At 48.9% G+C, this 16,671-nt stretch overlaps 1 protein-coding gene and 2 pseudogenes across 1 annotated transcript; 2 read left to right on the forward strand and 1 right to left on the reverse strand.

Moving 5' to 3' along the window:
* Window positions 1–297: 297 nt before the first annotated feature.
* LOC4338194 (UPF0481 protein At3g47200) lies at window positions 298–1,868 on the forward strand. The gene has a single exon (XM_015783326.3). It carries the CDS (start codon window positions 349–351, stop codon window positions 1,681–1,683), a length of 1,335 nt encoding a protein of 444 aa, XP_015638812.1. The 5' UTR covers window positions 298–348; the 3' UTR covers window positions 1,684–1,868.
* Window positions 1,869–4,407: 2,539 nt separating this feature from the next.
* On the reverse strand, window positions 4,408–5,439 carry LOC9266677 (polyubiquitin-like; annotated as a pseudogene).
* Window positions 5,440–7,256: 1,817 nt separating this feature from the next.
* Window positions 7,257–14,287, forward strand: LOC9269287 (photosystem I reaction center subunit N, chloroplastic-like; annotated as a pseudogene).
* Window positions 14,288–16,671: the final 2,384 nt, after the last annotated feature.

Genomic DNA, 16,671 nt, shown 5'->3' on the forward strand with positions numbered 1-16,671 from the left:
CTCAGTGCCCCGAGCATGTGAATATGTGATGGATCGGTTGGAATTATAAAACCTAATTATGATATCTTTAGTTAAATTTATAAAACATAAATAAGATGTTCGCGCGCGTACCTAACAGGAAGTTACAGGAAAGCGACGCTCACCTAAATGTCAACGAATCAACGCGTTGGCGGTCGTTCATTTCTGCTCGTTGGATTAAAACAAAAATGTCAACGACGACGCGCTTCGATGATGACCATTCATGATGTTGTAGTACTGTAGTGTATTATCAGTTTATTACGGGAGCATTTGCAAGTTGCATGCGTGTCTTCTTCCTACCATCACTTCTCTCGTTTTGCTATCGATCTCATGGATGTGGCGTCGTTGGAATCTTCGGTGGAGGCAACGTTGGATGCCCTCAGAGGAGATCAATGGAGGGCGCGGCAGCCATTTACCATCTTCCGCGTTCCCGCCAACGTCCGCGAGAGCAATCGCACCTCGTACGAGCCGCGCGTGGTGTCCATCGGCCCCTATTACCACGGCGGCGCCGCACTGCGCACCATGGAGGACCACAAGTGGCACTACCTACAGGGCCTGCTGTCCCGCCACGCCGGCGACGGCAGTGTCGCGGCGGTCAGCGCGTCCACTTTGGTCGCAGAGATGAGAACCCTGGAGGCCCAGGCGCGCGCCTGCTACAGCGAGCGCCCCGCCGGCCTCGCCTCCGACGACTTCATCGTGATGCTCCTGCTCGATGGCTGCTTCATCCTCGAGTTCCTCTTAAAGTGGCACGCCAAGGAGCCCGACGCGCTCTGCGACGCTGGAAGGGGCCTCACGCTTGTCCCCGCGGCCGCCGACCTGCTCCTCATGGAGAACCAGATCCCGTTCTTCGTCCTCGAGAGGCTCTATGGCGCAGTCACCGGCGGCGGCGCCCAGCACGGCAGGGAGTCCCTCCTTCACCTTTTCGTCAAGTACCTCGGCAGTGAGGACGAAGAGCCAATGAGATGGCCTTCCGGCGACTGGGAGGTCCACCACCTCCTCCATCTGTACTACCAGAGCTTCATTCCCAACCGAACACCGCCGCGAAGCCGCCGAGGCCCACGGTCTGACCGACGGACGATCACCAGGACGCCACGGGTGATACCATGCGCAACCGAGATGAGAGAGGCGGGGGTACAGTTCGTCGCCGCGCAGAGCCCAGCGGCCGCCGCAGGGGGGACGAGGTACGACGTGGCGTTCGACGCCCGCTGGGGCGTAATGGAGATACCCACAGTCCTGATCGACGACGCGAGGCGGCCGCTGCTCGCGAACCTGCTCGCGTTCGAGCAGAGCCAGCGCGGCGAGGAGGAGGGGCTCCTGAGCAGCTACGTGGCACTGATGAGCCAGCTCATCGTGACAGCACGCGACGTGGAGCTGCTCCGCCGGCGCGGCGTCGTGGTGAACCTGTTGGACAACGACGAGGAGGCGGCCCGGTTCTTCAACCGCCTCGACGACTGCCACCCGGCGGGCTACGACTCGCAGGCCTTCTCCGGACTGTACGACGACGTGACGCGCTACTGTGGGACATGGTGGCACAGCCACATGGCTGGGCTCCGGCGCAATTATTTTCCCAGCCCGTGGTCGGCCATCTCCGTTGCCGTCGCCACATTCGTCATCGCTCTAGCCGCTACACAGACATACTTCACGGTGTTCCCACCCAACAAGTGATCTCTCGTGGATTAGATATCAATTTTGCTATATATTTATCGACAGATGTAATTACAGTACAATTATAGTGTGATTACACTGTAACTTACATGTAATTACACTGTAACTATAATATAACTTGTATGTAACTTTCAAAAACTCCCCGTAACATATTATTTCGGTAAAATGAAGATCGTGAGAACAAATTCTTTCACATATGTTAATATTGTAACAGATATAACGATTCAAAATTAAGTGAAACTTACATTACAGTATAATTACATATAAGTTAGAGTGTAATTACACTACGATTAAACTATAATTACATAACTATAATTACATATGTTAAATTTTTAGGAGAAAATTTGTCGACAAATGTATAGGTGGTCCCCTGCTGGTATCGCCCGTTTTCTATCCTCTGTCCTCGTTAGATTGGTCTAGATGTGTGGTGGTTCTGCCCGATTATGGACCAAGCAAACCTTTACCGGAATATATGTCCATTCTTTAGCACATCAACAACTTTGAGGATGTCAGCTCTGGTACACTGGCAAAATCCTTCACCTACGAACAGACCATACGTTTAACAAAATATATGATGGACATGGCTAGTGAAAATAGTCGGGGATGATCTAAAGTACAACAAATATAAAGTTAGCTACTTCAAAGTAAAAAGATTGTATAATTATTCAAATCACTTATACTTGGTTCCACAAAAAAAAAATTGCTTTGGCGTTCAAGCGAAAAAATAGAAGGTACGGCTGTTCATAAATCCTGCATTAAACCCTATTCCGAATATTTGCATTAGTTTCGCAATTCATATGGCGAGGACTGAGGATGCTCATAACGCATCGCTCTTGGTGAGTGCAAGAGTAGTTGGTAGAGTTTTGCCTTATGAATTGTTTCCTTTATTGGTTATACATGCCTTGAGCAGGTATATTATCAATATTTTGTTTGCAACTCCAATTCGGTGCTCTTTTGTTATGGTAGCTATATATATCAGGGTAAAAAAAAACGAGTACAGGAACAGATATATCATCGAAATAAGCTCACAGAGATTTGCTAACTTCATATATAACTGAAATCAAGCTGCTGCGCAGCAAATGTTTGCACACACGGTTGGCGATTTGGGGAGGAAAAAGTACGTTTTACCCCTACGAACTATCGCAGTCGATCAAATTACCCCCTAAACAACAAAACCAGATATTTTACACCCTCAAGTATTCATACCGGACAAATAACCCCCCTAAGTACTGTTAGCGGTTTACTTGAATTTGTACACGTGGTGCCAACATGGCAATACAGTCAGCAAAGAAAATAAAAAATATTCTCTGGGCCCACATGTCATACGTATCCCTCCAAGTCCCCTTGCACGCGCGCGCGCTCTGGCTGGCGACGGAAGTTCTCTCTCAGCTGGCCCAGCCGGCGACGGAGGTGGACCTCGTTCGTGCGGGCGGCAAGGCGGAGCGAGCTCGAGCGGCGGTGGAGGCGGAGCGAGCTTGGGAAGCCACCGGCAGCGGCAGAGCAGGCGGTGGAGCGAGCTCAGGTGGTCGCGGTGGAGGCGGCGAGCTCGAGCGACTGACGGTGGAGGCGGAGGCGGAGCGCGTCGACCGCGCGGCCTCCGACCTCGCCCGCCGCCGTCATCGACCCCCTCCTCTACGTGTCGCCGTCCCCTCCCCCAATCTCCACCGCACCATCCCCACCTCCCCAACGGCGACCCAACCGTGGCCGGAGCCGAGGCAGCTGCTCCTGTCAGGTTCCAGTCGAGGCGGACGAGGAGCGACGGCGAGTCCGCCGGGATGGCGGCGTGCCAGGCGGTGCAGCCGCCAGGCGGTGCAGACATCGCGGACGCGGGTGAAGGCCTTGATGGGGAGGTCGACGGCGCCTCCGCACCCGCCAGGCGGTGCAGACGGCGCGGACACGGGTGAAGGCCTTGATGGGGAGGTCGACGGCGCCTCCGCCCCCGCCAGGCAGTGCAGACGGCGCGGACGCGGGTGAAGGCCTTGATGGGGAGGTCGACGGCGCCTCCGCCCCCGCCTGCCGCTGGCCTCCGCGCCTCGCCCGCCGCCCGCAGCCGCCTCCGCCCCCGCCCGCCGCCGGCCTCCGCGCCTCGCCCGCCGCCCGCAGCCGCCTCCGCCCCCGCCCACCTCCGGCCTCGCCTCCGCGCCCCCCAGCCGCGGCCTCGACGACCGCCGCTGGCCTCGCCTCTGCGCCCGCCGCCCCCAGCCGCCTCCGACCCGCGCGCCGCCCCTAGCCGCCTCTGCCCCCGCCTGCCGCCCGCCCCCCGCCGCCAGCCTCCGCGCCTCGCTCGCCGCCCGCAGCTGCCTCCGCCCCTGCCCACCTCCGGCCTCGCCTCCGCGCCACCCAGCCGCGGCCTCGCCTCCGCGCCCGCCGCCCCCAGCCGCCTCCGACCCCGCGCGCCGCTACTAGCCACCTCCACCCCCGCCCGCTGCTCGCCGCTCGCCGCCGGACTCGCCTCCACGGCCTCTCTCTGCCCACCGAGAGAGAGAGAGAGAGAGGGAGAGGAGAGAAAAAGAAAATTGGGCTGACAAGTGGGCCCCACCTGTTTTTATTTGTTTTTTTTTTCTGACTGTATCGCCACGTAGGCTGAAAACCGCTTCGCATCGAGTTAGGGTGGTAATTTATCCGGTTTTAAGAGTTTAGAGGTGTCAAATGTCCGGTATTGTAGTTTAGGGGGGTAAATCGTACTACCACAATAGTTCGGGGGGGGGGGGTAAAACGTACTTTTTCCATTTGGGGACAAGATGACATAGTAACACACAAATGAAAATGAGAACTTGAACTACAACTTCATTAGTAGAGACCACCAGGCGCAGCGAACATGTGAACCAAATCTGCCGAGAACTTACAGGCCACCACGGAGACGGAGCGCCAGGTGCAAGGTGGACTCCTTCTGGATGTTGTAACCTGCTAAGGTGCGGCCATCCTCGAGCTGCTTGCCAGCAAAGATCAGTCGCTGCTGATCCGGGGGAATGCCCTCCTTGTCCTGAATCTTTGCTTTCACGTTGTCAATTGTGTCCGACGACTCAACCTCCAAGGTAATGGTTTTGCCGGTCAATGTCTTGACAAAGATTTGCATTCCACCCCTGAGCCTGAGCACTAGGTGAAGGGTAGACTCCTTCTGGATATTGTAGTCAGCCAGGGTGCGTCCGTCCTTGAGCTGCTTGCCGGCGAAGATGAGGCGCTGCTGGTCCGGGGGGATGCCCTCCTTGTCCTAAATCTTCGCCTTCTCATTGTTGATTGTATCAGAAGACTCGACCTCAAGCGTAATGGTCTTTCCGGTCAGGGTCTTGACAAAAATCTGCATGCCTCCCCTCAACCTAAGCACAAGGTGAAGAGTGGACTCTTTCTAAATGTTGTAGTCCGCCAAGGTCCGACCATCCTCAAGCTGCTTGCCAGCAAAGATAAAGACGCTGCTGGTCAGGGGGGGATACACTCCTTATCCTGGATCTTTGCCTTCACGTTGTCAATCGTGTCTGAGGACTCAACCTCCAAAGTGATGGGTCTTTCTTGTCAAGGTCTTCACAAAGATCTGCATTCCTCCCCTGAGGCGAAGGACAAGGTGGAGGGTGGACTCTTTCTGAATGTTGTAATCTGCGAGGGTGCGTCCGTCCTCAAGTTGCTTGCCCGCAAAGATGAGGCGCTGCTGGTCAGGTGGAATACCCTCCTTGTCCTGAATCTTGGCCTTGACATTGTCAATCGTGTCAGAGGACTCAACCTTATGGTATTGCCAGTGAGTGTCTTCACAAAGATCTGCATCTGTACATACCAAAAGAAGATAGGCCTATGAGCAAATGAATCAAGACAGAAGCTAGAATACAGATAAATCTATATTAATTATGGAGTACACGGTCCACACACAAATACAGAAATTCCACATACTGAAGAGACTCCTAGATGTCATGATGGTTTTAGGAAGCAATGGAAGTGTACCAAAAATAATTTAATTACATTATTAGTAAGAAATATTACATGTAGATGTAATAGTAATTTAGGAACAGATACTGAACATAAGAGACGCAGTAGTAAATTAGGAACATATATTGAACATAAGAGAATTCAGATGTTAATGGTTTAAGGAAGTAATGTAAGGGTAACAAAGATAATAACATACAGAGGTGTTAAATCTAAACCACTTGTAGAAGTAGTAAATTAGGAGCAAAGCTTGCATGTAGATGTAGTAGTAAATTAGGAACAGATATTGAAGTGATCATCATATCATAAATAATCTTATCTGATTATCCACAGGCACCCCTCATCCTGGCCCTCCACGTGTACGTTGCTGATGCCTTCCCAATGACGGTTGAGGGTGTTTTGGACAATTCCCATAGCTGTAACTGTCATATGGAGGCTATAAATAGAGCTCTCCTTCACACTTCACAACACACAACTTTGAGCTGAATTACAAGAGGCTCTATTGTATCTTTTGTACATTAGAATAAGGTAGAAAGTGAGGGAAAGCTCTGGAGGGGTGCCCGGAAGGTTTGGCGCTCTCTCCGACTTCTTTCTCGACGAGTGTAGCTTCCTAGGAGGAATTCTGGAGGAGTACCGGAGCTGTCGGTACACTCTGCTCCGGGTTCGGAGAACCTTCTTCTATTAGGTAAGCTGTTCCTTTCTTATGTTATTTAATTATTTAGTCTGAGTAAGATATATTTTCATCTTTGCGGGTTCATTGTTTAGTATTCATATTAAGTGCTCTAGTACTATGACTCTGGATAAAGAAGGAAGTTCCTGTACAAGTATTAGAGTAGTAATTAATAATTTAGACGTGGTTTCTAGGTTAGAGATTACCTTTGTTTGTTGTGTATCCCACGGATTTGTCAGAGGTAGGCGGCAGGTGGTGACAGCCCTGAATCTCGTCCTAGTAATCCTCCACGTTCGGATACATCATGGAGCTATAGCCGGAACCACACTGGCAGACCAGTAGGGGTCGGTGCCTGAAGCAACCGATAGGAAATTACCTTTGCTTAGCTTAGATAATTAAAACACATAGAAAGTCCTCTCTAGCCTGCCTAGCCTACCTATAGTTGTTGTCCTTGGATTGTTTTAGCCTTAGGTAGATTACACACGTTCCCTGAGTTCGATATACTTTTGGGGTCACCCGAAGGTGAAGTGCTATAGCGGTATTCCGTGCGCTTGCGGATTTACCTGTGGTCGTAAGAAATACCAACAATGAGTCTACAACTTAATTTCTTCCAAAACTCTTCTTGCCGATTTTAACTTAAACTCCTTTCATTTTGCAGAAAAAGAAGCTAGCTGCTAGAAAGAAACCTGCACCACCTCCATCGGTAACATACCTTTACAAATTAGTAAAATTTGCCACAGGACACGTAAAAATTGTGGTCTTTTCTGTGGGACACTCGAAGATTGTGTATTTGCTCGTGGACACCGTAAAAATGTGGTAATTAGCTGGAGGACAGCGGTCGTATTATTTTATTATTTGTTGTCGAAACAGAGAGAGAAAGAGCGTTGAAATTACCAAAATGCCCCTGCACACTGTTCTTCTTCCTTCTCTTTGCTTCTCTTCTCTTTTTCTTCTTGCACAAACGCACGCTTGCACGCAGCTCAATCGAGCCATGGCCGGAGTGAACAACAGCCTTGTCGGCCTCAAGCCCGCCGCGGCGGTGCCGCAGTCGGCCGGCTCGCCGGCGCTGCCGAAGCGCGTGCACGTCGCGGCACCGCCCAAGCTGAGCAGGGCGGCGGCAGGCGCGCCGCGCTGCTGGGTCTCGCCGCCGTGATCGCCGCCTCCGCCGCTGCGCAAGGCCGGGCAGGCCAGGGCCGGCGTGTTCGACGAGTACCTTGAGAAGAGCAAGGCCAACAAGGTGAGAATGTGAGATTGATCGATGATTCATTGTTGAGATTATGGGCATATAATGATTTAATTTATTCCATAAATAAATCATGACATTACAGATGAAAACTAGCATGAACGCATCATTAGATCTACACATGTAAACTACACAGTATAACATGAACAGATCAAATATGCGCAACATATTGAACACGTACCGAGGTGACGAAAAGACCGGCTGCTTGGTCGAAACTTTTCGCAGGTGTCTACGAAGGCACGAAACACGCGAGCGAAGAGGAAGGCGAGCCGTCGCAAACGAACAGGGAGCAGTCGCGCGAAGCGCTTCCCAAAAACCTTATTGCCGCCTTCTCCCGGTGCAGGACGTCAAAGGCAGAGGTTCCGGAGACCTGCTCTCCCGATCGCTGGTGCACGCCGGCGAGCGGGATGGAGTAGTGTACGAGCGACGGCGCAGTACAGAGTAGGAGGCAAACCCTAGATTGATTTTCGCATATACTGCGTGAAGACGGCGGGTCGGTTTATATAGAGAAGGGTCGCTTGATCAGGGCGCCCGCACGATCTCTACTGCGCGTAACCGAACCGGATAAGTCGCGCGTAACTTATCCGGACTCCACGTCGTTTGCACGCACCGGATTTTTCGGAACGTTTCCAAAACAAAAACGAATCCGAATTTGCAGCAAAACAAAACTGCAAAAGGAGACTGCATCTGCGCAAGGGTGAGGAGCCAATTTTTCGGACCATTCGACGCGTACGTCGTGCACGCGCGCCGCCTGCCCTGCCCTGCCAGGCCAGGCCAGGCGAGGCGAGCGAGCGCGCGCGTGTGTTTCCCCTCTTCTCTCCACCACACATGCTTCAAGTGGCTAGGAGGACATCCTCCCTTTTAAGGAGGTCCCCCTCTCCTAGAATAAGCAAGGTGGTACTAAACTCCACATGCATGCCATCCCATGAGGTGGGCTTTTGTGATTTTCCAAAGAATTAATCTTCGAGTGGGCTAAGGCCCATTCATTAATTCCAACAATCCCCCACCAAATCTCAAAATCTCACTGAGATTTGCCTTTTCCAATGTACTGTTTATATACCAGCGGTTCGATGGGGACCAATTAAGGTTGAACATCCACCTAGAACTCCAAGCTACACTTACTCACAACTTGAACAATGGACTACGCCTTGAATTGCAAGTCTTGTGCAAGCAAGTTTCACTCAAAGTCTTATCTGGTACTAGACCGTCTGTAGACTACCCCTCGGGTGGAGCGTATAAGTCATACTCCTAGGTCTTTAGTAAGCTTCCTAGAAGATTCACCCAAAATCTTCATAGACTACGACCAACAGTCAAGCTCACAAAGGTGAGTTCTTTCAAGAATGCTCTGCAGGACAACATCTTCGCTAATTAAAGCCAACAGAACTCATTAAGGCATAGCCAACCTGCCTTGCAGCTCACGAGAGTACATGTATCTTCACTTGGAGAGGGTATATATATTGATACTCTCCTCTAGTTTACTAATGGTTTGTTCTTCCCAGGATCTAATTCACGGGATCTCCGATCACATAGACTGGGTTACCACCATAGTATAACTCACATGGGTCTCAAACCCATCTCCTTCGATGCATTGTTTATCACATTTCGTGATAGTCCCTTCGTGAAGGGATCTGCCAGGTTTCTCGCTGTTTGGATGTAATCCAACGTTATAACTCCGGAGTTTCTTAATTTCCTGACAGACTTCAATCGTCTTTTCACATGTCTAGACGATTTCATATTATCCTTAGAACTATTCACTTTGACAATTACCGTTTGATTGTCACAGTTCATAAGGATAGCCGGCACCGGTTTTTCAACAACAGGCAGATCCATTAATAGATCACGCAGCCATTCTGCCTCAACAGTAGCAGTATCCAGTGCCGTTAGCTCTGCTTCCATGGTTGACCTCGTCAAAATGGTCTGTTTGCAAGACCTCCATGAAACAGCACCACCACCCAGTGTGAAAACATATCCACTAGTGGCTTTGATCTCATCCACATCAGAGATCCAGTTAGAATCACTATAACCCTCCAGTACCGCAGGATACCCAGTATAGTGAAGCCCCAATTCCACAGTACCTTTCAGATAGCGCATTACTCGCTCAAGCGCACGCCAGTGATCATCTCCCGGATTAGAGGTAAATCGGCTCAACTTGCTCACAGCAAAGGAGATATCAGGCCTAGTTGCACTAGCCAGGTACATCAACGAGCCAATGATTTGGGAGTATTCCAGTTGATTCCTAGCAATTCTCTTGTTCTTGCGAAGCAACAAGCTAGGATCATAAGGTGTTGGAGAAGGCTTACTATCAATGTAGCCAAAGCGATTCAAGATCTTCTCCACATAATGGGACTGCAAGAGTGTAATCCCATTCTCACCTCTAATTAGCTTAATGTTTAAGATAACATCAGCTACTCCCAAATCCTTCATATCAAAATTTTGAGACAAGAATGATTTAACCTCATTTATCACCTCAAGGTTTGTTCCAAATATCAGTATGTCGTCAACATACAAGCACAAAATAACTCCCTCACCCCCACCATGGCGATAGTACACACATTTATCTGCCTCATTGACCGCAAAGCCTGCAGATGTCAATGTTTTGTCAAATTTCTCATGCCATTGCTTAGGAGCTTGTTTCAGACCATACAAAGACTTCAATAATTTGCACACTTTGCCTTCTTGACCTTCAACTACAAACCCATCAGGTTGATACATATAGATCTCCTCATCCAGCTCTCCATTAAGAAAAGCTGTCTTAACGTCCATTTGATGAACGAGAAGACCATGTGAGGCTGCTAGGGAAAGTAGCACACGAATTGTGGTCAATCTAGCAACAGGTGAGTAAGTGTCAAAGAAATCTTCGCCTTCTTTCTGAGTATAGCCCTTAGCAACAAGCCGAGCCTTGTACTTTTCAATAGTACCATCAGGCCTAAGCTTCTTCTTGAACACCCACTTGCACCCCACAGGTTTACACCCATAGGGTCGCTCTGTCACCTCCCAAGTCCCGTTAGCGATAATGGAATCCATTTCACTACGGACAGCCTCCTTCCAGTAGTCTGCATCAGGAGATGCATATGCTTCTGAAATTGACTTAGGAGTGTCATCCACGAGGTACACAGTGAAATCATCACCAAAAGACTTAGCCGTCCTTTGTCTCTTACTCCTTCGAGGAGCTTCACTGACATCCTCCTCAGAGACAAGTTCATGTGTATGTTCAGTTTGTTCTGGTGGTGTGATTGAACTGGGAATTATTTCAGAGGGTTGGTTCGAACCACTATGTGTATCTTTCATTGGGAAAAAGCTCTCAAAGAAGGTAGCATCACGAGACTCCATAATTGTACCAACATGCATGTCCGGTACCTCGGATTTAACTATTAAAAATCTATAGGCAATGCTATGATAAGCATATCCCAGAAAAACACAGTCCACAGTCTTAGGTCCAAGTTTGCGCTTCTTCGTTATTGGTACATTGACCTTCGCCAAGCACCCCCATGTGCGCAAATAAGAAAGTGATGGTTTTCTATCAATCCATATCTCATATGGTGTTTTGTCCTTATTTCTATTAGGAACTCTGTTTAACACATGATTTGAGGTCAACAATGCCTCCCCCCACCATGCCTTAGGCAGTCCCGCGGTGTCCAACATGGCATTCACCAAGTCAGTCAGTGTGCGGTTCTTCCTTTCAGCAATCCCATTAGACTCGGGAGAATAGGGAGGCGTCCTCTCATGTATGATGCCATGTTCCTCACAGAATAAGTCAAACTCGTTCGAGAAAAACTCTCCACCACGATCAGACCTAAGCCTTTTTATCTTTCTGTCAAGTTGATTTTCAACTTCTGCCTTATAAATTTTAAAATAGTCTAGAGCCTCGTCTTTCGTTTTCAACAAGTACACATAGCAAAATCTAGTAGCATCATCAATGAATGTCATGAAATATCGTTTTCCACCCTTCGTCAACACCCCATTCATTTCACAAAGATCTGAATGTAGGAGTTCTAGTGGTGCCAAGTTTCTCTCCTCGGCAGCCTTGTGAGGCTTGCGAGGTTGCTTCGATTGCACACAACTATGGCACTTAGAACCTTTGACAATGGAAAACTTAGGAATTAAACACATGCTGGAAAGCCGAGACATCAAGCCAAAATTAATATGACATAAACGTGAATGCCAAACATTAGCCTCATCATCCACACTGCCACAAATATGGTTCACAGACTTATTGCAGAAATCAGAAAGGGAAAAGCGGAACAGGCCTCCGCACTCATAACCTTTACCAATAAAATATCCATGTTTAGACACGACTACTTTATTAGACTCAAAAACCAACTTAAATCCGTCTCTAGTCAGACGGGAGCCACTAACAAGATTCCTGTCGATAGAAGGGACATGCTGCACGTTCTTCAGCTGCACGATCTTTCCCGAAGTAAACTTCAGATCTACCGTGCCAACACCATGAACAGAAGCTTGTGACCCATTCCCCATTAGGACGGTGGAACCCCGTGCGACCTGATAAGAAGAAAACAATGAGATGTCAGCACAAACATGTACATTGGCCCCAGTATCAACCCACAAATTAGTAGATTGATTAACTGAAAAAACAGTAGGTAAATTACCATACCCGCTTCCATCTCCAGTGTTGCCAATGGTCACATTAGCAGACTTAGAAGTCTGCCCTGCAGGTGCCTTCATCCCCTTGCGTTGTGGACACTTCCTAGCCAGATGACCAACTTGGCCACACACAAAGCAAGTCCTCTCATCCTGATTAGGATTGTTGTTGTTCTTCTTCTGCTTCTTGAAGTTGGTGGTCTGCTGAGCTTTGTATTTCCCCTTGCTCTTGTTCTGGGCCTTGTGCACAACATTGGCACTGGACTGTCCACCATCGCCCTTAGACGCGGCATCTTTTTCCCGAGCTTTCTCCTCAACATCAAGAGACGCTATCAACCCCTCAACGGAGTATTCCTGTCTCTTGTGTTTGAGTGCAGTACCGAAACTTCTCCAAGATGAAGGTAGTTTCGCAATAATGCACCCAGCCACAAATTTGTCGGGTAAGACACACTTACGGAGTTCGAGTTCCTTAGCCATGGTTTGTATCTCATGAGCCTGTTCGATTACAGAACGGTTGTCAGCCATCTTGTAGTCATGAAACTGCTCTATGATATACAGATCATTGCTAGCATCAGTAGCACCGAATTTAGTATTCAGTGCATCCCACAACTCCTTAGCGTCGGTCATATGCATATACACCTCGACCAGACGATCGCCAAGAACGCTAAGAATGCATCCCACAAAGAGAGTAGTGGCTTCCTCGAATTGCTTCTGCTGTTCAGCAGTAAGAACTCCTTCAGGTTTGCCAGTACTCACCCAGAAGCATTTCATAGCTGTCAGCCACAGAGTGACCCTGATCTGCCATCTCTTAAAATGCACACCGGTGAATTTATCCGGCCTCAGTGCATCGGCAAAACCAGCCATAGTAAAATCACAGTGCCTATAATAAGGTTTTTGGATTGTTGAGATTATGGGCATATAATGATTTAATTTATTCCATAAATAAATCATGACATTACAGATGAAAACTAGCATGAACGCATCATTAGATCTACACATGTAAACTACACAGTATAACATGAACAGATCAAATATGCGCAACATATTGAACACGTACCGAGGTGACGAAAAGACCGGCTGCTTGGTCGAAACTTTTCACAGGTGTCTACGAAGGCACGAAACACGCGAGCGAAGAGGAAGGCGAGCCGTCGCGAACGAACAGGGAGCAGTCGCGCGAAGCGCTTCCCAAAAACCTTATTGCCGCCTTCTCCCGGTGCAGGACGTTAAAGGCAGAGGTTCCGGAGACCTGCTCTCCCGATCGCTGGTGCACGCCGGCGAGCGGGATGGAGTAGTCTACGAGCGACGGCGCAGTACAGAGTAGGAGGCAAACCCTAGATTGATTTTCGCATATACTGCGTGAAGACGGCGGGTCGGTTTATATAGAGAAGGGTCGCTTGATCAGGGCGCCCGCACGATCTCTACTGCGCGTAACCGAACCGGATAAGTCGCGCGTAACATATACTGCGTGAAGACGGCGGGTCGGTTTATATAGAGAAGGGTCGCTTGATCAGGGCGCCCGCACGATCTCTACTGCGCGTAACCGAACCGGATAAGTCGCGCGTACCTTATCCGAACTCCACGCCGTTTGCACGCACCGGATTTTTCGGAACGTTTCCAAAACAAAAACGAATCCGAATTTGCAGCAAAACAAAACTGCAAAAGAAGACTGCATCTGCGCAAGGGTGAGGAGCCAATTTTTCGGACCATTCGACGCGTACATCGTGCACGCGCGCCGCCTGCCAGGCCAGGCGAGCGAGCGCGCGCGTGTGTTTCCCCTCTTCTCTCCACCACACATGCTTCAAGTGGCTAGGAGGACATCCTCCCTTTTAAGGAGGTCCCCCTCTCCTAGAATAAGCAAGGTGGTACTAAACTCCACATGCATGCCATCCCATGAGGTGGGCTTTTGTGATTTTCCAAAGAATTAATCTTCGAGTGGGCTAAGGCCCATTCATTAATTCCAACATTCATTGCCTCGGGTTATAATTAATTCATGATTTCACTGCTTCGATGAGCTGATCCATCTATCGATTGATTGATCGTGCAGGAGCTGAACGACAAGAAGAGGCTGGCGACGAGCGGCGCCAACTTCGCGAGGGCGTACACCGTCGAGTTCGGCAGCTGCCAGTTCCCCTGAAGTAACAGAAGCATCAACAAGCAGCACCAATAGAGGCAGGTCTGCTGCTCGTCGCGGTTCCTCACACCGCCGCTCTTCGCCATCTCGTCATCCTCGTCGTCAATCGCGTGTCGGCCTTGTCGCTCACTCGCTCGTCGTGGATCTGCTTGTTGCCCGTGGCCGCTTGTCGCTCCCGCTCCCCGCCTCCACGGGCGCTCCCGCTCCCGCTCCCTGCCTCATGCGCGCTCGACCATCTCAACCCCGCCTGCTCCGCCACCGCCGCCGCCTCGGCCCAGCAGCAGGACACTCGCGTGCTTGGCGGCGGCTGTTGCCCCTGTCGTTTAGCAGCAGCACCGCCCGTCTTCCAGTCGCGCGGTGGCGGGGTACGTGGCGGCGTTGGCCGATGCGTCGCTCCGCGCACGGGACGCTGTCAAGGGCCGCCCACCACGCGCTCGCGCTGCTAGTCTCGGACGCCGCCGCCGTCGACATTGCTGAGGAAGAAGAGGAAGAGAGAAAGAGAGGATATGTGAGATTGACAAGTGGGCCCATGGGTAAACTTGCCTTTAACCATTGTTTCTCTCTCCGTTTCCACCGAAAATAATAAAATAATACGGCCGGTGTCCTCCAGCTAATTATCATATTTTTACGGTGTCCACGAGCAAATACACGATCTTCGAGTGTCCCACAGTAAAGACCACAATCTTTGCGTGTCCTGTGGCAAATTTTGCCTTACAAATTCTCTTCAATTTTCAATTAATTGATACTAACTTAACTCCTTTTCCTCAGCGGATTCGGTCTCCAACTCCAATCCAACATGAATCAAGTAAACATACGCCATCGGCTAGAGGTAGCCACCAAATTGAAGACCAGCCGATTCCTGCCATTCCTGTAAGTACTTGTACAATTTTTGTAATCCAAAATTGGCTACTCCAACATTTTATTGATCAATAAATCATCCTTTCTTTCTTTCAGGCCTTAGCTGATATGTTTTCATTTGACATCATGCAGTTTATGGATGAAGAGGAAGAAACAACCAGCAAAACACAAGCTCCTCTAGCCGATGACTTGAAAACCACACTTAAGGATATAGCTCATCAGCTTGAAAGTTCTTTGGATGCTCTAGTTGCGGACTGTGGTCTAATCAGGGCAAGGTTTGAGATCATCTCTCCAGCAGTCTTCCTTGAGCAATATCGGCACAAACTGGAGAGAGCAAGACAAAGGATAGCCGATAGGAGGGAAAGAAAAGATCTTGAAGCCACCATTCAATCCAATCGGCAATCCATTATTGAAGAAAAAGCTAAGCTTGATGCAATGATCTCTGGACCCAATCCTATCCAATCTAACATAGATCGGCTGAAAAACAGAAAAATTGAATTGCTGGCTGAACTTGAAGCATGTAATGCTGAACTAGCTTTAGAAGAACATAAGCTTGCCGATCTGCCAAGAGCCATCGAAGAACAAAAACCCAAGCTGAAGTCTTCAATCAAGCACTTAGCCGAACTAAATAAGACTGTGAAACCGATCCCAAGCACAGATGCAGCCGATGCCCAAGCAATCGAAGAAGTAGAACAAATCATGCAAAGGGCAATATCGACTATTCATAAGCTTGTAATAAGCTGAACAAGTGTTTTGTAATATAAAACTCCCTTTTGTGCAATGCAACAATATAATTTTTTTTCCAATGATGTGTATATATATGCCCCCTTAATTTTGTCATGTGGGAGAAACATCACAAAAATACAATCGGCTAACTAATATGAGCAGAACACAACCGATTGCAATAAAACAAATAACTAAGGACGATATTACACATACCGGCCATCTAAAGGCGATGTCAACACATCGGCTAATATGTATCGGCATAACACAGCCGAATCATGAATTAATTCAAACACTTGGATAATATTTTTTTCAAATACTTTCCATTAAGAGCCCTTCCAAAAACTTCACCATCAAGTCCTTGCAACATGTATGCTCCTTTGGACACAGATTTGTAAATTCTAAAAGGTCCTTCCTAATTTGGTGACCACTTGCCGAATTTATTATCACGAGTCCCAATCAGTAAAATCAACTTCCAAACTAATTCACCCTCCTCAAATGTTTTCGGCACAACCTTTTTGTTATAATGACGTGCAATTCTCTCCTTATCTCTTGTCACTTTTTCTAGAGCATGCATTCTAGATTGAACTAAATGTTCTGATTCATCTACCATAAGATTATGATAATTATCGGCTGTCAGCTCATCTTGCAACTCAATTCTTCTTGAGCCGATGACATGTTCCCATGGCAAAACTGCTTCATGCCCATAAACTGACTTATAAGGAGGAACTTGAATTGACCCATGACAAGCCATTCTATATGACCGCAATGCCTCAGCCAATCGGTTATGCCATTGTTTTGGAAAATCGACAATCTTCCTCTTTATCAGTCTGATCAAACTCTTGTTAGATG

This window comes from Oryza sativa, chromosome 5 (genome assembly GCF_034140825.1).
Source record: "Oryza sativa Japonica Group chromosome 5, ASM3414082v1".
NCBI lineage: Eukaryota > Viridiplantae > Streptophyta > Magnoliopsida > Poales > Poaceae > Oryza > Oryza sativa.